Source organism: Salvia miltiorrhiza, chromosome 1 (assembly GCF_028751815.1).
Source record: "Salvia miltiorrhiza cultivar Shanhuang (shh) chromosome 1, IMPLAD_Smil_shh, whole genome shotgun sequence".
NCBI lineage: Eukaryota > Viridiplantae > Streptophyta > Magnoliopsida > Lamiales > Lamiaceae > Salvia > Salvia miltiorrhiza.
The window spans coordinates 12905906-12933319 of record NC_080387.1 but is presented as its reverse complement, the minus strand read 5'-3'; the positions used below and the strand labels follow the sequence as shown (position 1 = coordinate 12933319).

Here is a 27414-nt window from a genome sequence, read left to right as displayed (position 1 = left end):
GAGGGTGACATACAGGCTCATCATCATCAAAATTGACAAGTCAATTAGTTTAAATCATCATTTAATCTCAAATCATTTATCAATTTCATAAACATCATCGTCATTAATAATTTTCATCAAACTGAAATTTACAGTTAAATCATATCATTTACTTCATTTCGTATAAGAGGCCTACGATACGTAGGGGATCTCTATATACGTAATATAAAAATAATGCCCACCTGATGTCTTTAGCTTACTCTCGTAGAACTCGGGGTGGACTCACTTCCATCCTCTGCTCGCATCTTCAGATATCATAACATCGAATATAGTCCATGGGGTAAAACAAAAGGAATCGGTCAGAAACTTCCTTACTAAGAATATCATTCTATCTTAGTAATATTCCATCACTTCTCATTTCTACACTCCGTCTCACTCGATCTCATATCGCAAACACTTTCTAAGTAATCACTATTTTATTCTCGACTTATCTTCTAATTTAGGTCTAAACTCTGTCAAGGAACAACTCATAGATAAACAATCCAAGCACATAGCAATCACATACACAACTCATTTTTGAAACAATAAAATATTTTTAGTCGAGGAAATTTCCCAAAAATCTATTTTATAAAACATTCTTAAACCAATTAGTCAAAATTTTACTCACATAAACAAGTTATGCCATTTTATTTCATTTTTCATGTATAAGCTCAATTCATCTTTACTAAGCCACATATAGGCATCTTTAATACATATCCCATCTCATAATCAAAATCTTATTCAATTCACTCTTTCTGCACTGTCTTAACTTAAGAAAATAAACTGTTTCTCCTCGGAACTCCCCTGGGTTTGAGACTCATACTATTGGAAACCTCTTTAAGTCTAGTTTCATTTTAAAAAAAGTAGGTTGAAAAATTCCAAGTGGTTTAAGAGATATGACTGTTTTCCCACAGCCTACCATATTCGGCAGTTTTGTGCAACTGGAAGTTTTGATTTTGAAAAATAGTAGATCTTGTCAGAATGACTTGAAATTTTACATTAACGTTCATAATACCCTAATATACTCACCATAAAATTTTCAAGATTTTTGGGTATAAAGAACCCTGTCGACATTCATCAAGTCAGTAGCTCTTTAAAGGTTTTCAAAATAACTCATCAACTTGCCAACCTTAAGCATATAGCCAACTATACCCTATTTCTCATCAAACTAATTCATTGAAATATTCATTAATCACCTATAATCATCATTTTAGTCCATCAAATATCATCCCAACAAACTCACAATCTCATATATAAGTAGATTCATGTGATTAGAAGCTTACTCTATGATTTTTGTGTGGAGAAAAGTATAGCTCCACCTTCTTGACTCCAAGCTCAACCCTCAACCAAGCTTTTGTCGTTTGAAAAGAATTATGGATGTTTTTAGCTTGATTTAATCGGTGGTTATGGCATAAAGGTAGCTAGTGAAGCTTTTTACAATCTCATCAATGGTGTTGGGTGAAGACAGTCGAGAGAGGAGAGAGAGAAAAGAGAGAGGAAAGGGACGTCTGTTATGAGGGATGAAAGAGAAATAAGGTGTTTTATTTAATCCCTTTTACTTTGCCATCAAGTATTGGATAATTAACACATGCTTAATTATCCACTTGCATAAAATATCTTATCCGTTAACTATGTTTATCCACTTGTTTTGACTCTTCTCTCTCTAAAGTCAGTTCCGCACCAGAGCAGAGCACATCTCAAACACCAGAGCAGAGCTCGATTTCAGCTCTGCCTTGCTCGTCAGAGCAGACAAAATGAATTCTCGGTTCAGAGCAGAGGAATGAATTCTCTGTCAAAGCAGAGGAATGACTTCTCTGTCAGAGCAGAGGAATGAATTCTCTGTCAGAGCAGATGAATGAATTCTCTGTCAGAGCAGAGGAATGACTTCTCTGTCAGAGCAGAGGAAAGACTTCTCTGTCAGAGCAGAGGAATGACTTCTCAGTCAGAGCAGAGGAATCGGCGCCAACTCTGTCCAAAACAAAGACCGCTCAAAACATAGCTCTCTTGGCAGAGCAGAGCTCGCATCCAGAGCAGAGCTCAAAACCAGAGCAGAGCTCGCAAGCCAGAGCAGAGGAATGCTCGCCAGAGCAGAGCAAAAAATTCACGTTAGAGCAGAGCAAAAATTTACGTCGGAGCTCAACGAATTGACTCAGTCAGAGCAGAACTCCAGGCCAGAGCAGAGCAGAGCTTTCAGCTCTGCCATCAGAGCAGAGCAGAGCTCAACTTCAGCTCTGCTTGCAGAGCAGAGCTCGGCTACAAACTATCGAAAGGAAAGAAATTTCTAACTTCATCAATGTTCAACCAACATCTCCATACATCCTTATTTCCTCAGAGTATTTCATTCTCTAGTCCCATCATCGAAAATATAATAGCTCAAACTATTGGGATATCTCATCTCATCATAAACTTATTTTTATATCTCAGTGCTCTTAAAAATAAAACTCTCAATATTTATAATGAGGAAAAAAAGCGGGGTGTTACAGGAGAACACTTTGAAGGATGTGCTGCATGTTCCCACTGTCCGAAAGAATCTAATTTCGGGCATTAAGCTTACTAAAAGGATTTTGAATTATTTTTCGAAGTTGATTATGTTGTAATTCGCAAGTGGGGAAAGTTCCTTGGGAAAGGCTATGCCTCCGAAGGGCTTTTCAAACTTGGCGTGAGAGCTTGTAAGCCTGTCAAGGCAAGTATCAATAAGAAAGAATCTACTTCTTCTGCTTATTTGATTAAGTGTTCCGATTTATGGCATTGTAGACTTGGACATGTTAATCTAAATGCTATAAAAAGATTAGTAAAAATGAATTTACTAAAAGTTGATGAATTTAACTCACAAGAGAAATGTGAAGTTTGTGTTGAAGCCAAAATGGCTAAGTTACCGTTTAAATCGGTTGAAATGAGCATTAAACCTTTAGAACTAATTCACACCGATGTTTGTGATTTAAAGTTTGTGCAAACTCGAGGTGGTAAGAAGTACTTTATTACCTTTATTGACGATTGGACAAGATATTGTTACATTTACTTATTGAAAAGTAAAGATGAGGTTATTGAAGCTTTTAGAAACTTCAAAAAAAAAGCCGAGAATCAACTTGGATGTCGAATTAAGATGGTTCGAAGTGATAGAGGTCGAGAATATATAGCTCCGTTTGTTGAATTATGCAACGAAAGTGGTATAATCCATCAAACGACGGCTCCATATTCACCACAATCTAACGGCCTTGCTGAATGCAAAAATCGAACTCATAAGGAGATGATGAATGCCTTATTGATTAGTTTAGGATTACCCCAGAACATGTGGGGGGAAGCTGTTCTAACGGCTAATTATATCTTGAACAAAATTCCACTAAAAGGGAAAGATGTAACTCCCTATAAGCTATGGAAAGGATGGAAACCTTCGTATAAATACCTCAAAGTGTGGGGGTATTTAGCTAGTTAATTCCAAGTTTAATTTCACGTTTAAGTTTTAAGTTTAAGTTTACCGTTTTTACATCCAAAGTTTACTGCTTTCTCGTGACATAATTAAGAGCCCTTAAAGATCTTCCTTGAGAGACGACATTGGGTTAAAAACCACTGCTAGGATGTCCTTGTTCTATTGCAAATCAATCTAGAGGTGCTTCTAGCTGAGTCAGCCAGACCTGTCTATTTCCCTTATTAAAATATAACCTAGCTGGAGACGCCAGACCTAGATTTAATATTCTAATAGCATTGAGATAAATGAACCCAATTTAGATCAATTATCCTAGATACGCTAGTAATAATCAATCCACCAATTTATTCCTACTGCGAACACGGTAGTTTTATCACTAATCAGCCATATTCCAACAATTACGGATTGGAGGTGCTAATTGACTGTAATCCAATTAAACTTAAGTTGGCCAAACTTAAATAAAATCATAATTGTCTTTAAACACAAGGAATAAATCGAAATCAACAGGAATCAATTATATGCTCAATTAGGTTTCATAGATTATTAAATCAATACTTCATTATTTTTGCCGACTATGAAAGAAAGAAAATAACTACTTGAATTAAAACAACTAATCTACTGCAACCGCCAATCCAAGAACAAAAGCAAAAAGAAAATTAAAAATTCTTAAACTAAAACTTAGAGGAAAAAAACGTGTAGTGCAAAAAGTGTAATTAATAAACATCGCCTCCTAACCTATATATGTGGCGCCCCCCAATCCTAAATAAACTGGGGGAATTAAAATTCTTAAGTGTCGTGTCTTAGCCCAACATGGGCTTTCGGCCCTTTAATAAAACACAACCCAAAACTAAATAAAATAAGAGTTTTGTGTATAATTAAATCTAGATTAAATAATCCAAGCTCAATCTCTAATCTTCTCCAAAATTTACGCCATCTTTGCCAAAAACTCGACTTTCATCATATCCCGGCATTCACGAGCCTCAATTCTCCGTCCATGCAATTCCAATGCCAAAACATCACAAACTTGGGTAATATCGACTATAAACCACGACAAACAACACTAATCTAAATAACTAAAACACACACATCAAATCACTTATACATAAATTATCTTGAATAAACACACAAAAGTACATTTAAATGCAATAATTTATTAATATAATTATTAAAAAAGTAATATGAAATTAAGAAAACATAAATAAGTACGAATTTAAAAACAGAAAGAAAGAAATATAATATGAAATTAAAAGGCATAATTTCTTTTATAAAAGAATGACTCCCTCCGTCCCACTCCAATGGGCTCGTTTTCTTTTTTGGGACGTCGCACTCCAATAGACCCAGTCTAAAATTAGAAATAATTAGGACTCTAATTAAAATTATAACTACTTAATTAAAGGGGACATACACCCCTAATTATAACTCTCCCTTTGTCTCTCCTTCCTCTCTCAATCGCTCTCTTTCCCTCTCACGACCATAGCCTCCGCCCCCGCCTCAAGACCACAGCCTCCGCCGTTCAACGCCACGACACCGTCACCCCCTCGCCCTCTCCCTCTCGTTCTCACCTTCACTCTCGTCTCGATTTCTCTATCTACGAAAACAGGACGCACGGACACAGCTCCTGCTGTGCCGCCGCCGTCTCTTCTTCGTCGTTAGACGGTTCGGAGCCCCCACCGCCACCGTCACTAACGGCGCAAAGCCTAGCAGCCACCACCGCGTTCTCCGTCTCCACCGTGTTCTACCGTCTTCACCCTCTACCATGTCCTCCGTCACCACCCTCCACTCCACTCTTGCAGATGTGGAATTTTCTTTCTCAGAGTTTGATTTCTCAGTTCTTGATTTAGGGTTCTTGATTTGGTAGAAAGTTTCTGAAAGTTTGATTTCTCAGTTCTTGATGTAGGGTTCTTGATTTGCAGATCTGAATTTTCCTGATTTAGGGTTCTTGATTTTGTTGTTGAAAGTTGCGTTCTTGATTTTTTGTGAATTTTCTCTCTCATAATTTGCTGAATTGTTGAAGCTTGAAGAAGAATGAAATAAGGGAATTTTTGTTCTTGATTTTTGGAATTTTTTTGCTGAATTGTTGCTGAATTCGTTCTTGCTGATTTCTAATCTCATAATTAGATTAGAAAAAAAATAAGGGAATACTTAATTGTTTAATTTTTAGTGGACCACACTATTTACCTATCAATAAGTAAGTTTCTTAATCTCCATGCCGAAAACAACTGAGCCTATTGGCCTGGGACGGAAGTAACAAAAACACATCCGCTATGTTTACACTGAAATCATGTAGGTCTCTAACGTTCATAAATTGGGGTAAATAGGTCCTTAACATTCATAGTCATTAAACAGAGGGATTTGTTTGTCCCAATTTGTGAATATTAAAGACCTATTTATCTCAATTTTTAAAATTAATGATTTAATTGTATAAATTATAACACGAAAGATCTAATATTTATTTTTTTGTTATAAATATTAGAGGTGTGTATTTGATACTTATTTATAGATACTAGGGATAATTGCATGAAAAAACACCAACTTTGATCAGAATCCAAATTTAACGCGAACTTAGGATTTTTCAATTTAATACACCAACTTTCATTGCTGTCCAAATTTAACACGGCTCAATTCTTAAAAATTCAAAAGAAACCCCTTTTTGAAACTAATTCCACAACCCACTTATGTTATAATTTGGGACATCCTAACCCAAAGAATCTTATATCCTTACGATGTTTTCTTTTAATTATAGATCCTCGCCAGAAATGGTATCAGAGCGGTTTTTATTGAGGAATTATATTATATTTAATTTATTTTATAATTAACCTATGTGGGAGGAGACTCCATTAAAAATTTATGGATCCGGACGAGTGTCCGAGATGTATTGTATACTCTTTAAAATTTGGAGAGAGAAACTACTCGTTTATTAGACGATCTCAACTGGAATAATCAGGCCCTCGTGACGAATATTCGTCGCGGAGAAGACGAAGAAATTATTCGTGATATCATCACGAGTATTCAATCCTACCATGAACACCTTATAGGAATCGTCGAGATCAGAACGACGATTGAATAAACAAGAGATGGCGCCCATCAGTCCCACGACTAATGGAGCAGAAGGACAAAGCTGGAACAGCCTATCCAGCATATCAAAAGATTGAGCCAAACTCATCTGACAATGTCAACTTGCGGGAGATCCAAAGAACAGTGGAATATTATGGCAACAAGCTATATGATCTACCGATGGAGATGAGCCAAATATCACTCAAACAAGAGGAAATCTTAAAACTCTTGTGTGATATTCAGAAAAAAGTGGAGGATATTGAAAGGCAGAAACCATGTTCCGAAAAAATTTGGAATACATGGTCCAAAGACCCAACCTATCCGCTACCACTTAATGCAGCGCCCAAGGAAGTGCAGCCGGATGACATAATCTGAATCGTCAAAGAGAAAAACCATGAATAACCCTGATCGAATCGGATTAGAGGATCTACAAGAGTTAGCAGAATCATTTGCTAACCTAAACATGGTTGATCTAAAGATGAACCACGAAGGGGAGGTGCCCAAAATAGAGCACCCACAAGAGAAATCATCCAGAAAGGTGGGGCTCGTGATAAATCGAGCCATTATCAACGAACAAGAAGAAGTCGGCCCAAGATGCAGGACACTCCTGTAGGGAAGGTCACACTCGAACCAATCCACCCCTACGGATTGATTCTCAACCTGGATGAAGCCAGCTTTAAACATTGAGAAGTTCTCATCGATGACTGGGCTTCAGCTATGATGGTCGTGATTGCAACGATAGAATATGATAGAAATGAATTTATCAAAATCTTCGAGGCAAGTTTTTCCGGGATGGTAAAACAATTCTGGGATAAGGCATCAACAAAGGCTAAGAATGAGTTGTTCACCAAAGAATCAGCTCTGGAAATCCTTGAAAATGCCGCCCACCAAATTAAGATCCATTTTCTTGGAATGGGTTTCTTTGAAGCATCAGGAGAAGAGAAGCGCAAAAAATATGGACAAGCACTTTACAATCTAAGATTGCCAGTGCTGGAGCCAAAAGCTTTTGATGAATTTTTGCGCCTATATTCCCTATATGTCCATATGGGGTTAGTTGATGATCAGACAGCTAAGGACCTCTTTTTCACAAAGTTTCCGAGTCCATGGAGGGAAATGCTCATCAATGAGTACGTATCACCAGGAGAATATCCACTTGATAGTGCATCAAGAAGGAATTCATATGTTCACAAGAAGTTGTCCGAATGGTGCCAGAAGGCTGCGGACCAGAGAAATCTCAAGAAAATGAGAAGGCTCAATAAAGAATCTACATTGATGTGCAACAATCTTGACCTTCCAACAAAAATTAGGGCTGAGTTGCTGTATCAACAAAGGAGAAAGAAGAAACATAGGTATCAACCCTATGAAAGAAGACTAAGAACAATGAGGAGTTCTTGGAAGCCAAGAACTGTGTGGACCAGACAGAAGGCCCAATCCTACAAATTAGGTCAACGGAGCGGACCATCGAGGAGCCCGTTTTTATCTCAAAAGCAAATTCCGGCGAGGAAAACTTTCAGGCGAACCCAAGCCAAAACAAATGAAAGTTTCAAAGATTGCAACTGCTGGACGTGCGGTGCAAAAGGGCATATTTCTACAAATTGCCCAAACAACAAGAAAAGAGGGATGAGGAAATTTGAATCCACTCCGGATATCGAAGACGCCCTCTACAACTAAGAACTGATACCGGTATATCTGTTCGAAGATATATCCTCCGATGAGAGTATATATGAGCATGAAGAAGTCTTAAGTTCTGAAGATTCGGATATGACTGATGGATCATCTGGAGACGAGTCAGACTAAGGAGGACGAGGTTATCCACTTTCAAAAGGACGATCAGGAAGGATTTACCAGCCATTCCCTGATTCCGCAAGAAAAGGTTGTGGAAAAACTCGTGACAAAACTCAAGAATAAAACCATGGATATACAAACATTCCAGGGGTTTTCAAGAGGAAGATTGGATCTAGTTATACAAAGCTTGAGTCCATTCAAAAGGAAGCATCATGTCTTCTTCAGCACAACGAGTCAAGAGTTGGCGCTTCCAATTGAGATAACGAACAACCAAGTAGAGATCCAATTAATTCCAGCCGAAGATGTGTGGAGGGATCTCTCAAAAATGAAGCCAAAAGTCGCTACAACGATGAAATGGATTCATATTGGAGCACTTCAGTTGGTAATCAAGTCCGCACTTTCACCAGGGACAGATACTCTAATTTATGTTGCAATTTGCGACAAGAGGATCACGAATCGAAGAGATGCAGTGCTGGGAGCCTTCTCAGGCAATCTCTACGCCAAGAAGATTGTAACCGAATTGTACCCACAGATCGCTTGTAATCTTCAGGATTCATCCTTTAGTCGAGCCCTGACACTCTACCAAGACTACAAGATGAAGGATCTTTTGACGGGAGGAAATAGGCCATACTCGATTACATATCAAGTATCATATGCCCAATCAAATTCCCACCACACGGATTTATTTCTGGGGAAGAATTTTATTGAGGTCCCAGAAATATGCAAAGAGGTAGCCAAGGCAGTAAGCCCTGACCGAGTAGAAATTCCCATAATAAAGGAAATTGACATCCAAGTTGGAGATAAGCAGGTGCTGAAACATATCAAAGTCTCAGATTAGGAGATAGGCTGACCTCAAGGCCTTTAGAAAGAAGTTTCTCTCATTCCTACGAGAGAAAGGCGATCCAAGAAATACCAGCTCAAGGCATAAGAGTGAAACTCAAAACGCCCCGAAGGATGGAGAGCTGTTTCTACCAAGTTTGATACAACTGAAAGGAAAAATCAGTTTCCTTGCAACACGTACTATTTGACGAATCCAGAAAGCAATTGATATATCGGACTTCTGGAAATTGGGGGATTTGAAATCCAAGTCGAGGGCAAAGCCGGACAAGAAGCGGACGTCCTAATTTTAGGATGAAATTTCCTTGACAATTATCAACCATGGTCAAGGAAAGCAAGTGGGATGGAAATCACAATCGGTGAAAAGAGGTTGTTAATCCAATGACGAGTCCATTCTCCATCTACATCTCTGTGGGGATGTTAATCCAATGACGAGAAGTTCAAAGCAGAATATTTTGCTGCTTATATTGATTCAGGAGCAGGAATCTGTACAGCAAAACGAGGAGTCTTTCCAACAGAAGTTGAAGAAGAACTGCCTCGAATTGCGGGAAGAGACTTCTCAAAAACGATTTTGCTCTTATCAAAAGGAGTAAAACAGACTGAAATATTGATCGGCGGAGCAGGACAAACACCTTGTCCATGATACAGGAGCAGACATTTTGTTCGGAAACAATTTTCTGCAAACCTTCAAAAGGTACACACAGGACAATGAAGCCAGAAGGCTTGTGTTCACAACCAATTGTGACCACAAAATCATTGTGCAAAGGCTCGAAGGAACTTTTAATAGATCGATGCCAGTCAAATTCTGCAGCAAGCGTGGTGATGATGGCAGACTCCGGAGACCACAAATGAAGGATCAACGGAGATTCAGAGATGTTCTGCTCAAATGCAGAGCTGAGGGATTTCCAGATCTCTCTGAGGAAGAAACACAAATCCTCAAAGTTTCCTTGATATCACACAAAGATATTAGGGAAGAAGAGCAGGTGTCCATAGCCGACGTCAAGAGAAGAATCTAGAAGTGTTATCACGAGGATCCTTTGGCATGGTGGGACAAGAACCAGCTCAAAGCTACACTGAAAGTTAAAACTGAAAAATAGCATGAGTTCGTAAGGTTTAGACCTATCATGATGAATACTCAAGATCAGCAGGATATAAGGAGCATAATCAAGGAACACCTTGATTTAAAGTTGATCGAACCAGGGAATTCGCCTTACAGCAGTCCTGGATTTCTGGTGAGAAATCATGGGGAGATCAAACGAGGAAAGCCAAGACTGGTCATTAATTATAAAGGAATTAATGGCATTCTTGAGTTTGATGGATATTTTATGCCAAGTAGAGAACACCTTATCAACTGCATCAGAAGTGCAAAGGTATTCTCAAAATTTAACCAGATTCGAATGGAGGAAGGGAGTAAGAAGTTTACAACATTCTCAACTCCACAAGGACACTATGTTTGGAATGTCATGCCAATGGGGCTAGCCAACTCGCCTCGGATGTTCCAAAGGAAGATGGATAATCTTTTTAAGGATTATTCTTCATTCATGTTTGTTTATATTGATGATATTCTTATTGCATCAAAAGACATTCATGAACATGTCAGGCTTCTAGAAATCTTTGCAGAGGTTTGTCAACAAGAAGGATTGGTGCTGTCTGAAAAGAAGGCAGTCGTGGCAACCCAGAAGATTGAATTTATGGGAATCGAGATCGATGAATCTGGGATAATTCTACAAGATCATATCGTGGAAAAGGTCCAGAAATTTCCAGAGGATCTCAAGGAAAAGAAGCAGCTCCAAAGTTTTATGGGAGTTGTTAACTTTGCAGGGATGTTCATCAGAAACCTTGCAGAGTATAGGAAAATCTCCAGTCCACTACTGAAGAAAGATGTTCCATTCATATGGAAGGAGGAGCATCGCGAGGGTATGAAAAAGCTAAAATAGATTTGCAAAAATCTCCCAAAGCTTTCAATACCACAAGACGAGGATGAACTAGTCCTATACACCGATGCAAATGATTTTTGATGGGCAGCCGTACTTACTAAAATCACCCCTTATGGCGAGGAGCCATGTAGATATTGCAGTGGTCTCTTTTCTGACAGTGAGGCTGGGCGATGGAACATCAACGAGAAGGAATTCTATGCAGTGAGAAAGGCGTTCAAAAAATGGCCGCTATTTTTACTTGCAAAGAAATTCATTTTGAAAATCGATAACACTAACGTTAAGGCTTTCTTAACTAAGAAAATTGAATATAAACCTGAAAATGCTAGATTACTTAGATGGCAAGCTGAATGCCAATATTATGATTTTGATATTGTCATTCTGAAATCTGATGATAATGTTCTTGCAGATTTTCTAACAAGGGATGGAGCCAACTGAGGTTGACGCCATTATTTTAAACCAGAGGCATCTCCAAGAAAACATGGAGATGCTACAACAGGAATGGAAAGAGTGTGTACTCCGTGTCAAAAAAGCTGGAAGGATACAGTCGGCTGATGAAGCCAAAGTGTCTGACCGCATACAAGAATGTCTTAAGAAGATGATAAATCTTCATGAGGCAATCCACAAGCTGCTCTTGCGCGGGATCAGGGCTCCCCTGATCGAAGCAGGCATTACCGTACCGGCCGGATTGCCGATAGAAGGGGATTCAAGTACCCCTAGCACAAGTTCTGAGGCTAAGGTGTCAAAACCGGATCCTCAAGAAAAAGATGTTGCTAAGGTTTTACCGCCCGAACCAACATGTCAACCCTCCACCTCTAGGGTTAAAGAGGGAGAGATTAACCTTAGGCCAATGACGGGCAAATCTAAGGTTGATACTGATCTTCTTGAAGTATCTCCAATTTGGCAGGTTTACTAGTCTGGATGGGAGAAAATAAATACAAGAAAGGGCATTAATCCGAGAAATAGTCGGGTTGATGTCGGGGGAAAATATATGCGAGTGTGGATGACTACCGGAGCCAATCCACAAGATGTCAAGGAATGGTATGAATTTGGGTCACTGGCTTCAGTTTATACTATCTTCCCGGCGTTCAACGAAATCAATGGTCTACCAAGGTGGATCCAAGAAACAGTCTACGACGCCTGGCAAACATCGAGTCCCTCAAACGAGGGGATGTTTTGGAACTGTATTTCTTTAGTGCAGCGCCAGAGCCTGCTGGAAAGGGCAACCATGAGGCTTTCCATTTCATAAAGCTTCGACGGCCGACAATCAAGCCTTGAACCGAATCAGGGCTCCTGACCATCAGTCCTCTATTGTCGCCACATTTACGGAAGAACAAATATCCACAAGGCGAGCATGGGGATTATAGGTCTGTCTCACAGAGATGGACAAAGTTAAGTCAAGCTTCAAGTTTTCTCAGAATTCGAATGTGGGATCATTCCTGTTAAACACCATGACAAGAACTACTACCAAGTATGCCGAAAAAAGCCTTTGAAGAAAAAAGGCTAACACTTTGGAAAAACAAAATCGCGGGGAGCAAAGAGGTTCGTCGCAAATTCTGTAATATGGCTCACCTGGGCCATTGGAATGAGCACGTCTGCATGGAATGTCCCACGCAGAACGAACCAGAATTTTCCAAGGGTTTCCTTCTAGTTTTAGTTTCTTTTAATTTATGTATACAAGTATCAGCTACCAATGAGTAGCTAAACAAGTTTGTCTCCTCCCTTAGGGAGATTTTATGAAATAAATTAAATATTTTATAATTCCTCTTTAAACGCTTTCTTTTGCTCAACTTTCCGGTTTAGTAAAAGTTTTCTTTCATTTTCCAACAAAAATTATACGTCGGAACTTAGTGAAGGAGGAAGGTTGCAACCATCCCTTGCGAGCGCGTGGTTGGACGAAGCCTTGGGGCAGACGGTCCGTAAAACGCAACAGGAACTGACTCCCGAAGAAGACCATTCGACTAAAGGTATAAAATTCGATAATGTTTAGATTAATTTTGAAGTGATACGGAAGCATGTTGGGCCTGATAATTTGAATTAATCTTAACCTTATAATTTTAAGAAGCTCATTAGGATTATTTTGTATGAATAAAGAAACATTAGGGGGTATTTGTGATATTGTGTTTAAAAGAGGGGCATGTTTCTAATTAGAGAAAAAATGATGTGTCAAAAATGGACAAACTTCTAAGTTCATATATTTTATTGGACTTTCATAAATTGGTATAAAAAATGAATTTTTTCCATAATTGGTGTATTTTCACGCAAATTTCCCTATATACTATATATAGTCGTGGAAATTGAAATAAGAGCAGCTCTTAAGAAATGAGAGTAATAAATGAGGTGTCTGAAAGTTATGGGGTTGGGAAGAAGATATTTATGCTTTTGATGACTACTTCAAAATTAAATTTGATTGCAGGCATTATTGTTTCAATAATGGGCATGCATGAATTAATGTAGATGTTGACTACTTTTTCCATTCAAATTGGCTTCGTTGAGGCCACGGCTTCTTACTTTTCATTAATGTCTATTTTTATTACTTCATCCACTAAATTAATTTAATCTTCATCTCCATCCTTTCATGACATCGACCACATTTATTTTTTTATCCAATCGTTTTTTATCATTAGATTCAATTATTACTATATTTCCTTAATTAATCTATTCTTCGTGTATAGTACAACCAAAATATCATACATGTTTAGATGTATACATATAGGATTAGGATTAGATTTTATTGATAATTTATATTTTCGTCAAAAATCAGAATAATGAACAAAATCATAAATTTTATGAATAAATAAATATAATTGATGAACAAACATATCTATTTAATATATTGAAAGTATCTCCTCTCCAAAATTCGAATCCCATATAAAATTATTTATTCATAAAAATTATTAACTTATTCATCAGAATAAAATGATTTGTTCGCAATTATTGAGATCAATTTCCAATTCTTACATTACTTTTAAATTCTCGATAAATCATTTATATGCAAATAGAAAGTCAATGTTTATATGCATTAATTATTGGAGTTACTAAGAATATCACATTTTTTTAAGATGTAACTGTCAAAAAATCACTACCTTCAAGTCTAATTGTAAATTCTATCGACTCAAGTTTTGAATTATTAAAATATTCGTTCTTAAATAATTTGGACGAATCAAACCCTATTTTTTTTAAATCCTTAGAAGATACGTCATTGACATCAATTTAATTTCAGGTCGAAAAATTGGACGTATCAAACCCTATTTTTTTTTTTTTCAAACCCTTAGAAGATACGTCAGTGACATCAATTTAATTTCAGGTTGAAAAATTGAGGATCGAAACCCTACACATACCACATTTGTTATGGCTGGCATTAAAGAAATTAACGATTTCTGGAGGATCATCTTCTTTATTTTTAAAATGTAGAGGTGAATCAATAACGGTTAAATTATGAGTAATGCTAAACATTATACTGTGGCTACCCACAAATTACTTAAATAGAAAAAAATTAATTTATTTAATTTATTTTTTAAAATAAAAATAAGATTTAAGTATTTTACTATATTCCCTCCATTTTAGTTATTTTTTTGTAATTTTTTTATTTTTATTCAAAAAATGCAAAAATAAAATAAAAATTAAATATAATATAGAGAATACAATAAAATAACTTAGTCTTATTTTTAGTAAAAAAAATAAATTAAATAAATCAAAATACATAGTTTTATGAGGCGAAATTTAAAGTGCCCTTTCTCTGATGAATAATTTGAAAAATGCCCTCTCTTACTATGTAAAGCACTACATGCCCTAAATAAGTGAAGAACCGAAAATGCACTTTGAATGTGATGGATGTGCATTGTTTTCCGCAAAAGTTCTTACACATCTATGACAAAAGTTGTTAAAGTGTAAGAAAAACATCAATTCATCAATTTAAAGATTAAAATCGGTCAAATAAGTGTTGGAACATGTGAAAGACTGACAGAAAAAATAATATTTATTTATTTTTGAATTAAAATCGAAGGTTTTACAAGTAAATCGTAGGCTAATTAATCAATGGAATATAAATACTAAAAATTAACACAATCGATATTAGCACTCAAAACACACATTGGAAAAAAAAAACACTGTCCGACCGGAAAAACAACGTGTCCGACCGGACATAAGGTTTCATCGGTCAGACGCATATATGTTCCGGTCGGATAGATGTTTTTTTGGTTCCGATTTGTGTTTTGAGTGCTAATATGGATTGTGTTAATTTTTTGTATTTATATTCCATCGATTAATTAGCCTTCAATTAAGGGACATAATTTTTTTTTTAAATTGATGATAAACGACAAATATGATGTGAAATAGCCTTGTCAGTAAAGTATTCATGTCAAACACTCTAATTTCATTGAAATTCACGTGCAATGAAGAAATCTTTGTTTATATATGAGTGCATTTGTCCATATTTCGAGAAACAGTATCTCTCATCCTCTCATCCGAGCACTCAAAGTGAAAAAACACTCAAACTCATTAGAAATTCTAATATTTTCCAAGTGGTGAAGCTAATATTTGTGAATTCTCTCATCCGAACGTTTAAAGGTATGTCATTTTACGTTTGAAATGTAATTTAAGTTGGTTATTGTTTATTTTCAATGTTTTGTTTGATCCTATATGCTTATGTGAATTATTAGCATATTATAGCATACTATGATTTAAAGCCACGTTTGAAGGAAATACATGTGAATTAGAGCACATTCTATCATGTTTTAAAGTATTAATTAGTAATTATTAGTTGCATTTTAGTTCTATACATATATATTGCTGCATAACTCATGTTAATATGCTCGAAAATCATGTATCCGCCCGGACAAGTGTCCTTGAAAATGTGTCCGGCCGTGTGTAATTATATATCATGTAATACACGGCCGGACACATTTCCTCGGAAACTTCCCCGGGCGGATAGATGTTTTTCGAGTGTATTAACATGTTATATGTTGTATTTTAACATTTTATTCCCTTTACATCATTTATTTATTTATTTATTATTTTTTCTGTAGATGAATGAATATGGGAGATACTTTGTGGTTAATTATGGAGGTGCCTTCAATGGTTATGAGTACATCGGCGGCTCTTCTAAGAATTTGCATATTTTCGGAGACACAATGGCCAGTACGGTGTACATGATAAATCACCTGATGTTGGAGAATTCATTGAGCACTAATTACAGCTTGTATTATTTGACGAAGAGATTAAATGGCAGGGTATACAGTAAAAATCTTCTTGCCGATGACAATGATTTGCTTCAGTTGCTGACGTCCCAGCCACATTTTCCTGAGATTTATGTTGTCGAAGACGATTATAGTGGAGGAGTGTATGTTCCTTCGTTCGATCTCCCTCAATCTTCCGGGTATGGAGGTGAATCCAGTGCAACATTCGAAGGTGGGGACGGATTGGAAGCAATCCAAAGATATGCTTATTTAGACCTATCAGCCGGAGATTCACCGGCGCAAGAAATTGTTGAACCGTCGGTCACTTGGGGTAATGATCAGTCAACGGGTTGGCCTTCATGGGATGAGCCAAATCCGTACAATTACGATCGCCTAACAACTGATCGTTGTTGGGGTCCAGCTGATGATCAATATACGTACGAGCCTCAGTTTGTGGAGAATGCTGGTAATGTAGATGAAGATTATGTTCCATCGTCTGAAGCTGAGACTGATACAAGCGCCTCTGAAGACTTGTCGGAGCCAGAGAACGTGAGAAGGGCGGGGATTGAATATGCAGGGTGGCAGAACTTGCAGATCGACGACGATGATGACGAACAGGTTCCTGGAGCAGATGAACTAACTAATTGGTTAGTTCCGGTTATCCCGTTGGACACTGCAGCGGCACTTGTGGATATTGAAGATTATCAGCTACTGCCTCGGGAGTTGTCAAAGAATATGTATTTCAATAGCAAAGATGATCTGATCGTTGCAATCGGTCTGTGGAACATGAAGCAGGGCAAGGAATTTTCTGTCAGCAAATCAGACAGCAGACGAGTCTACTTCAAATGCAAGCATTCAGATACGTGCCCCTTCAAGCTCCATGCATCGTCACAAGATGGAGCCATTTGGGGAGTGTATAAGTTCACCAATGAGCACTCATGCGAGGTGAGCTAGGGCGCGTAGCGCGAATAAAGGCCCCAACAAAAGTCGTCGCAGCATATCTAGCACAGAAAATACACGACGATTGCGAGATCTTGAAGCCGAAGGCAATCCAGCTGGAGCTGCGACGTGAGTTTGGCGTACAGATCAAGTACGATGTTGCATTGCGAGCCCGTAATCGAGCCACTGAGATGGTTTATGGTCGACATGATCAGTCCTTCGAGATGCTGCCCAAGTACTTATACATGTTGAGACAATCCAATCCCGGTTCGATGGTGGAGTGGGAAGTTGACGATGATGGCCGATTCAAACACTTATTTGTTGCTCTTGCAGCTTCGGCTACCCCTTTCATGTTCAGCTTACGGCTAGTGATTGTCGTCGACGGCACACACTTGAAGGGCAAGAATAGGGGTATTTTGTTTGTTGCAGTGACGAAGGACGGCAACGAGAGTTTGTTCCCACTCGCGTATGGTGTTGGCCCGAAAGAAAACGATGAATCGTGGACTTATTTCATGTCACGCATTCGACGTGTTTATGGCCAAGCCGATCCACTTTTGATTGTCTCTGATCAACATATCTCCATTGCCAATGCTATCAGGAATGAGTTACCAAATGCAACCCACGGCCTATGCTACTACCATTTGCAAAATAACCTGAAGCATTACGGTAAGGCAGTGGTCGAGGTGTATCGACAAGCTGCATTTGCGTACGAGAAGTCCGACTTCAATAGGGCTATGAACGCCCTGAAGGTTATGAAGAGAGCCGCGTACGATAAACTAATGGGGATTGGGCCAGAGAAGTGGGCTCGTTCGATGTGTCCTATGCCTGTGCGACGCTACAGTTTTATGACATCAAATGCCGCTGAAGCTTTTAATTCCAGATTGTTGTGGGCAAGAAGACTTCCTATCTGCTCGATGTTAGAGGCAATCAGAATTGTTATTGAGAAATGGTTCAGCGAGCGACTAAGGGCTGCGCAACAAATCGAGCAAGGCTTGACTGCTGAGGCCGGTAAAAGGGTAGCTATTGAAGTCCAAAAAAGTCGTCGATACACTGCACAAAGGTTGAGTGGCATGAAGTATAAGGTGCAAACTGCTGACAGAAGCTTTAAGGTGGATCTGGAGAAGAAAAAATGCGAATGTCGAGTATTCCAGCTAGACCAACTGCCCTGTTCTCATTCAATCGCTGCAATAAGGTACGAGCATTATTTCTAAGGCGGGTTCAGTGAAATGTAAATATGTTCTAATGTTCGTTATATTGATTACTGTCGGAGTTTGTTTGTTTTTATAGTGAGGCCGGTGATACGATCGCGGAGTATGTAGACTCGTACTACACGAACGAATTTCTTATCGATACTTACTCTCGCGAAGTTAATAATCTCCCGCCGAGACGCCAGTGGTTGGTTCCCAAGCACATCGCTGAGCAGGTTGTATTACCTCTGATTGTAAAAGGTCAATCGGGGCGCCCAAAAGAAGGAAGACATCGAGGTGGTGGTGAAGGCAGCAGCACACAAGCAGATGAGTCTTCTAGTATCAGGCGTCGTAAACCAAAGAAGTGCAGCATCTGCCATGAAGAAGGACACAGCAAGAGAACGTGCGCTGGCAGGGCGACTGAGCCCAGGGAGTAGTGGTTTGTATTTGTGTGTTGTAATAGTTATTGATATTGATTGAATTATCTTATTATTCGATAAGCTGAAATGATTAACTGGAAATAAAGTTCTTTGAATAACCAAATAGAACCACAAATGAATGTAACAATATACAACACTATCTAATGCCAAGGCGATCGCATCGGGCCTTCCAAGTTTCACACAACGAAAATATAGATCTAGAAATCTTGCTCCTATATGCCGCCACGTTGCTATTACCCCACTCAATGGATGGAGAGCCAGATATCAGTCGTTCAGCATACATGCAGACGAAAGGCCCGCAGCTGACAGAGTCATCGCACACGCGTTTGATGAGCGACTGTATGGTCATGCTTCGCCCACCGCAGAATCGTCGGTATGCCTCCACGCGACTGCAGTCGTGCTGTAATGTCGCATCGAACCTCGATCCCCCGAAATTGAGCCCAGTCACTAATGCGTAGTCCGCTGGTGAAAATCTGACTCGTGCTCCGCACAGAAAGAAGCACATCTCATCGTCTTCTGACACAATCTGCCTCGATACAATCTGGTGTAAGGCTTTATTGCTCTTCGGGGCGGGCCTCCAATCAGTGAAATGCCCAAAACATGATGCTCTAAATCTTCCCAATAAATCTGAATTGCACTGTTCGCCGACCACATTTAAAGTTTCAACCAGCTACGGAAAATGTGAATCCCTATAGTAGGTGCTGATAGCAACCTCCGTCTGGTCTATAGTGTCGCGACGAAGATATGGGACATTCGCCTATTCATTTACAAAATGAAAACATATTAAATTCAGTAAAATATTAAAAAATAATACAAATAGGCATAATTAAAAAAGAGGCGAAATTAATTAATACCAAGCAATTTAATTAAATAATATTTAAATTCAGTAATTCAGTAAAATAGTAAAATTCAGTAAAATATTAAAACAGTAATTTGAGTAATATTAAAATATTAAAATTCAGTAAAATTCAGTAAAATTCAGTAATATTAAACTGCAATTAAATTCATATTAAATACTGAATTTAATATTAAATTCAGTAAAATTTGAGTAATTCAACAATTTAATATTAAATTCAGTAAAAATTTAGTAAATTATTAAACTGCAATTAATACCAAGCAATTTAATTAAATTCAGTAAAATAATAAAAAACTGCAATTTAATATTTTACCAAGCAATAACAGTTTCAATAATTAATAATTAAACAATTATAATTAAATTAAATTCAGTAAAATAGTAATAATTAACGTAAACATACAGATATATTTAATAAAGTATTTTATGCCTAAAGAGCAACTATCCGGCCGGTGAAGTGTCCGGTAAAATGTATCCGGCCGGGAACATTTCAGATTGAAACTGTTCCGGTCGGACGCATTATTCCGGGCATAGTGCCGGCCGGATAGTTGCTCTATAGGCATAAAATACTTTATTTTATTAAATTGCACAAAAACCACATAAACAATGCAATGTAATACCCAGCAAAACTCGCAATAATAATTCAATAATGATTACTTAAACAAATATAATTAAATTAAATTCAGTAAATTACTAATAATTAATATAAACATACAAATAATTAAAATGGAATAATTTATGCTAAATCACGATCGGTCCGCCTGGTAAAGTGGCCGGATAAATCGATCCGGTCGTATGTTTCATTTAAATAATGTACTCGGCCGGATCGATTTATCCGGCCACTTCACTGGCCGGACCGATCGTGTTTTAGCATAAATTATTCTATTCTATTCAATTTCATGAAAATTAAAAATAAATACCTGTGAAGAAGATGCCATGGATGAGTCCTCCGTAGAAATTCTAATATTTTGAACTCTCTCTCTCGGTGGGTAAAAAAAAAGTGAAAAAGCCGAGCCGATAGAGGTGAATGGAGAAAAAGTGAAAAAACCCTAGTATTTTAAAGTACATATAGTGTTAAATAGAGAAGTGAATGGACCGATTGTATCGGCTTTATGTCTATCAAAAGGGAATCAAATTTTTTAGAAAGATATTTTTGACCTTTATGTATCTGTTCTTGCAAAATTCACTTGGTAACATGCATGATTTTTTTGGGTAACAAGCATGCATTTATTTGGGACGGATTTTGAGTATATATATATATATATATATATATATATATATTAAATTTAAAGATATCGATTGATTAACACGATATATATAGTGTTATATAGTACTATATATCAACATTCAAGAATAACACAATATATATATATATATATATATATATATATATACAAATAATTTCAAAGAATATATGTATTGAAACTAAGATATTAAAGGGAAAAAAAATAAAAAATTTAAGATAGATACGCATGGATATATATTATTAGCTTCTTGACTTTTTTTTTTATGAAATTGAATAAAATAGAATATTTTATGCCTAAATAATATCTATCCGGCCGGTAATTGTCAAGGAAAAATGTATCCGGCCGGGTCATATTTTACCTGAAATGTACCCGATCGGATACATTGATCTGGCCATTTCACCGGCCGGATCGATGCTATATCGACATAAAAGTTTGTATTCTATCTATTTGTATCTTTATATTAATTTTTACTATTTTGCTGAATTTAATTTAATATATTGTTTAAGTGTTAATTAGTGTCCGGTCTATAATATTTTCAATTTAAACATATGAACACTATATATATATACAGTTTAAAAAAATCATTTCGGACACTCAATGTGTAATCATTTCGGTCAACATCACAAATTATTGTACAAAAATGCATGGGAACTTAAAAATGTGTAAGATTGTGTAAGAAGACCGAAATGATTACTTAAGATGTTGACCCACTTAAGGGTTAATTAGTAATTTAGGGCATGGATAGCTTTGCATGATAAGGGTGGGCATTTTTCAAAATATGAATAAGGAATGGGGCACTTTTGCCTATTAACACTAGTTTTATTGTAAAAACACACCTAGCTCATTCATAAGATATGAGGTTGGAACTTTCTTCTAAGATTGGTGAATCACACGCATCTCTAAAACTGAGAAAGATAATTAATGTCCATTTGTAATGATTCATAATGGATCTTTATGAGTTCATGACACCTCTCTTTTAATTTGTTTTGGATATATAGGGTCTCTACAACTAAGATATGCATATTCTTTGTTTTTGTCTCTTCAAAACTAGTCTTGTTTGCAGTTTTAGGGGGGGAAAATTGTCTAGTTTACTCGTTAATTACTTTAGTTATTACTCATTTTATTTTGTATTGAGGTAATAGTCGGAAAATATTCATTTTTTTTCATTTTCTAGAATATATCATGACCTTTTTTTTATCAAGAAATTTATTAATTTATAATGTATTCGCAATCGTTCCACGGCGAAGGCCTCCGACAAAATCAAAATTGATGTCTCACTTACGTGGAAAAATCGAAACCGATGTGTTACATCGTGGTAATAATTAATATGGTGTAGCAGAGAGAAGAAATAGGACTCTTCTAGAAATTGTTCATTTGATGATAAGTTTTGCTACTTTACCTATTTCGTTTTGGGGATATGCCTTAGAAATAGCTAGTTACATTCTTAACTTAATGCCTTCTAAGTCGGTTGCAAAGACCCCGTCTGAGCTGTGGTCAGGGCGCAAGCCTTCTCTTAACCACATCCGGGTTTGGGGCAGTCCAGCACACGTGCTGAACAAGGATGCCGATAAGTTGAGCCCTAGAACTAAAGTAAAGCTGTTTATAGGATATCCTAGAGGAACGAAAGGTGGTTATTTTTATTGTCCTAAGGATCAGAAAGTCGTTATTAGCACTAACGCAAGATTCTTGGAAGAGGACTATGTAAATAGCCACAAAAGTAGGAGCGAAATCGTCCTCGATGAGGTCAAAAATATTGGCACGACAAGTCAACCAACTCAGCCAATTGTTCAAGATGTAGTACCACATGTCTCATCAGAAAACGCGCAAGCTGTCGATACTGAATCTACAATAGTGCCACGTCGTAGTGAGAGGGGAACAAAAGGCAAACCGCCCAATCGATATGCGTTTGTCAACGAATCTACGAATTTAGTTGATGATGGGCTTGTTAAAGAAGATCCCTGGACTTACTCAGAAGCACTAGCAGATCCAGATGCTCTTGAATGGGAAGCATGTATAGTTTCTGAATATGAAACCATAACTGCCATGGATGTATACGAGAAATGTTAGCTTCCTATGGGTCGTGAGGCCATTGGTTGCGAATGGGTATACAAATGCAAGAGAGGACCAGACGGGAAGGTTACGGCCTTCAAAACGAGACTAGTGGCGAAGGCTATTCGAGCTCTCTTGGCGACCTGGTATCGATTATGAGAAAACTTTTTCGCCAGTAGCCATGCTTAAGTCTATTCGAGCTCTCTTGGCGATGGCTGCCGATATGAACCTGGAGGTGTGACAAATGGATGTCAAGACCGCATTCTTGAATGGATATCTTGAGGAAGATAGAGATATATATAGGCTACAACCAGAGGAATTCATCAAGGAAGGTGAAGAGCATCTAGTGTGGAAGCTTAAGAAGTCCATTTATGGACTTCAGCAAGCTTCACACGTTAGGTGATTGGTAAATAGACGCATTGTATACTAAAAGTTTGCTTTAATATAAGTGGGAGATTGTTGGATTTGTATACTGAAAGCAAGAACGTTTTATGCTTGTATACAATGTTTTCTAAGTTCACTGTTTTAATCTCCTATCTGTTTGTGTTCATGATTGCATATGTATGTTCTCTATCTCTATATAAGTAGATTATATGGTGTGTTGTAGATCACAGAAGACCATATAATTGGATTAACCTTAAGAGATATAATATGATCACAGCTGAGATGACTTTAGGACGAGTCATCGGTTTAGGCTGCGGTATAGATGGAAGTAGTTTGTCTTGACTACTTGTCTATACTGGTACGTCATAACGTATTGATAGGACCACAGTGAGATGTATTCTTCTATCTGACTCAAGTGAAGAATCAAGATCTCGGTGACTTAATAAAATCTTAATACTAATAAGATTTCAGATATATATATTAATTCGTGTATCACTTTGATTTACTATGAGTGAGAGTTATATAGTAACTTGAGTATTCTGTATCTTGGGTGATAGCGGTTAATATATGATATTTGATTATCTGTATTAGTACCCGTATCCGATATAGGATAATAACATCCCCTTAAGGAGCTCAATAATGTTTATTGCGCTAAACCCTGCAGGTTGATTAAGTTCGGGCGCAATAATAAGATTTGAGTGGTACTGCTTAAGGATTACAAAGAGATTAATTAATTTAAGCTGTCAGAGCTCTAATTAATTAATGGATGTCGGATATTTTAAATACGGGGATTTAATAAGTCTAAATACAAGCCCCGACTCATCACCGGCAATAAAGGGGTAAGTCAATATTGGTTCTCTAGTGGAATGAACTAATATTTATAAATTAATTATGGTCTGGGTTGACCATGGATAATTAATTTATTTGAGGCCCATCTTTATTGCTTGTATCTGGTCCCTGGACTGGCCCAAACTCTCCTAGCCCTAGAAGGAGTAGAAATCGTTCCCTACACCTAATCTGCGCCCCCTACACGTATTTAATTATTTAAATACAGCTGTCAGCTCTCAGGAAAACACACTGATAAAACATTAGGGTTTTGGAGAGCTGTGGGGCGCAGGAAACGTGAGGAGCATTATTTCTCTCTTGGGACTTTCATAGTTCGTTGTCCATCCAACGGTGAAAGCTGAGCGGGATACAGTTCAGAAGATCTGAGCTGGAGTCAGATTTTCGCAGGAAATCAAGTTCTGGCAGTTTTGGGGAGAATGGCCATAACTTCCTCCACAGAACTCCAATTCAGGCGAAACAGGCGGCCACGGAAGCTCTCTCGAAGACGAAGAAGTCGTATTTCTGGGCAGAATACGATTTGAGGACGTTTGAGGCTTTAAACGAAGTCTTGAAGATGACTGGTCTGTTCAGCTGCGAGTTTGACGAATTCTTCTGAATTCTTCAGGTATTTCTGAACTCCAACGTGCATCAATTAAATTCATAGATGCATGTTAGGGATTAATCGTTGTATGATAAATTAATAATAATCCAAGAAACGATCATCGGGCAATTAGAGTATTAATTCAGTTTAATATTCCTTCATCACAATCCCGGAACAAATGTTCCAATGACGTGGTCAAAACTTATGGTTTTGAGCAGTGTGTCAATGATAGTTGCGTGTATAGGGTCTGTATCGATGGGAGTTTGGTATTCCTTATACTCTATATGGATGACATACTTCTCATTAGCGATAATGTGAACGTATTGTCTGGCATTAAGGAATGGTTATCCCAATAGTTTCAAATGAAGGATCTGGGAGAGGCAGCATATATTCTCGGGATAAAGATTGGTCATGATCGATCTAAAAAAATATTGAGTTTGTCTCAAACAGCCTACATTGATACTGTATTGTTCAACATGCAAAACGCCAAGAAAAGTTTTTTACCTTTCAGACGTGGTGTTCCGCTATCTAAGGCAATGTGTCCCACAACGCTTGAGGAGATAGTGAGCATGAAGATAATTCCCTATGCCTCGGCTATGGGAAGTCTCATGTATGCGATGCAGTGTACCAGACCCAATATCTATTTTGCCGTTGGCATTGCAGCAAGATATCAGGCGAATCCAGGTCAAGCTCATTGGACTGCTGTAAAACACATACTCAAGTACCTTAAACGGACTAAGGAGTATGCGCTAGTTTACTAGTCCGATGATCTGACACCGGTAGGGTATATGGACGCCGATTATCATGGTGATAAGGACAAGAGGCGGTCTACTATTGGCTATGTGTTTAAGTTTGGGGGTGGGGCCATTGTGTGGAGGAGTGTAAAGCAGTAATGCAATTCACTATCCACCATGGAAGCCGAGTATGTAGCTGCTTGTGAAGCTGTCAAAGAGGCTGTATGGCTCAGGAACTTCCTAATGGAGATTGATGTGATTCCTAGTTTGCCGAAGTGCATCACAATTTATTGAGATAACGAGGCTGCTATTGCGAATAGCAAGGATTCAAGATGTCATCAATCCATGAAACACATTGATGGAAAGTATCATTACATTCAGTCTGTGGTCAAGCATGGTGATGTAGCATTGATGCATATTGCGGGAGTTGATAATCTGGCAGATCCCTTCACGAAGAGTCTTCCTGGTGCGGTGTTCAACAAGCATGTTGAAGGCCTTGGAGTTCGTGGCCTCCCTATACTAAATTAAACTTTAGTATAAGTGGGAGATTTTGTAATAGCTAGAGGATATTATCAGTTTATCAGTCAAATTGTATACTAAAAGTTTGCTTTAGTATAAGTGGGAGAATTGAAGGGTTGTATACTGAAAGCAAGACTTTATGCTTGTATATATTGATTCCTTGGTTCACTATGATTCTTCTATCTGAAATATTGTTATTGCATAATCATATTATAGTCCAATTTATCTCATACTATAGATTATATGGTGTGTTGTAGATCACAAAAGATCATATAATTGGAAAAAGTTGAGATATAAATTGAGTTCACAATCGAGGCAACTATGGACGAGTTGCTGGTTTAGATTGTAGCATAAATGGATAAATCGTTTGCCTTGGCTATTTATTTATGCTAGTACCTTCGTGTATTGAACATGATCACAGTGATATGAATTCTTATATTTTGACTTATTAAAAATCAAGATCTCGGTGACTTAAATAGTCTTAACCTTAATTAAATTAATCGGTGTGAATAATTAATTGACTATTGCTTTGATTTATCATGGGTGAGAGTTATCTTGAAGCTCAATATACTCGATACCTTGGGTGATAGCAATTATTATTTGACATGCGATTATATTGCAATAAAGATCCGTGTCCTGCTAATAACAGGATGATAATATCCTCTCGATGAACTAATAAGTTTATCGTATTAAACCCTGCAGGTGGAATTAGTTCCGATACGATAATAAGTTTAAGTGGTAACACTCGAGATGTCGTTTATAATTAAACGACTGATTAATTAATTAATTGATCGTCAGAGGAATTAATTAATTAATGGATATTGGATATCTTAAACACGGGGATTAATTAAGTCTAATACTAGCCCCGACTCACCTAGAGAATAAAGAGGTAATTCAGTATTAATTTTCTAGTGGAATAAATTAATACTTGTGTCTCGATTTTAATCTGGGCTGAATAAGAAAATCCAGCACTGGGAGGCCAAACTTTATTCAAGCTAGTAGATCCCCGCTTAGCCCAATAAAGGCTGCACTCCATATGGGGCGTCCGTCCAACTCTTTCTCACTTAAGCCTTTGGGCTTTGTCTTAGTTTAATTAGATGATGGGCTTATTATTTAGGGTTTTAATACCCAGTATAAATAATAGGTACAACCCTAATTCTAATTACTTGTGACATTACGTGAGACAAAAAAGAGAGAAATCTGTGAGAGCACAGAAAGTGAGGAGCGGCGCAAATCCTAGGAAGAGGAGAGGACTTAAAAATTGTTGCCATCCAACGTTAAGTCTTGCCGTGGGAACAAGTTGGAAGATCAACACTGGAGTCTCTCATCGCCGAATTTGCAAGTAAAAGTCGTTCTCTTGTAATAGGCACGGATGGTTTTTGTATGTATTCGTTTGGTATCCGAAAT

At 37.6% G+C, this 27414-nt stretch overlaps 2 protein-coding genes across 2 annotated transcripts in view; one reads left to right on the top strand and one right to left on the bottom strand.

Annotated features, from left to right (window-relative positions):
* Positions 1 to 11476: 11476 nt before the first annotated feature.
* Positions 11477 to 18792, top strand: LOC131021814 (uncharacterized). The gene is made up of 5 exons (XM_057951145.1): positions 11477 to 11762; positions 16651 to 16847; positions 17025 to 17174; positions 17270 to 18360; positions 18456 to 18792. Exons 1-5 carry the CDS (start codon positions 11477 to 11479, stop codon positions 18790 to 18792), a joined length of 2061 nt encoding a protein of 686 aa, XP_057807128.1.
* A 2752-nt stretch (positions 18793 to 21544) lies between these two features.
* The window catches only part of LOC131006624 (pathogenesis-related genes transcriptional activator PTI6-like), an 812544-nt gene continuing 806674 nt past the window's right edge, over positions 21545 to 27414 (bottom strand). The window contains exon 2 of the mRNA XM_057933800.1: positions 21545 to 21708. The gene's annotated coding sequence lies outside the window, so the exon portion shown is untranslated. The remainder of the gene's footprint in view (positions 21709 to 27414) is intronic.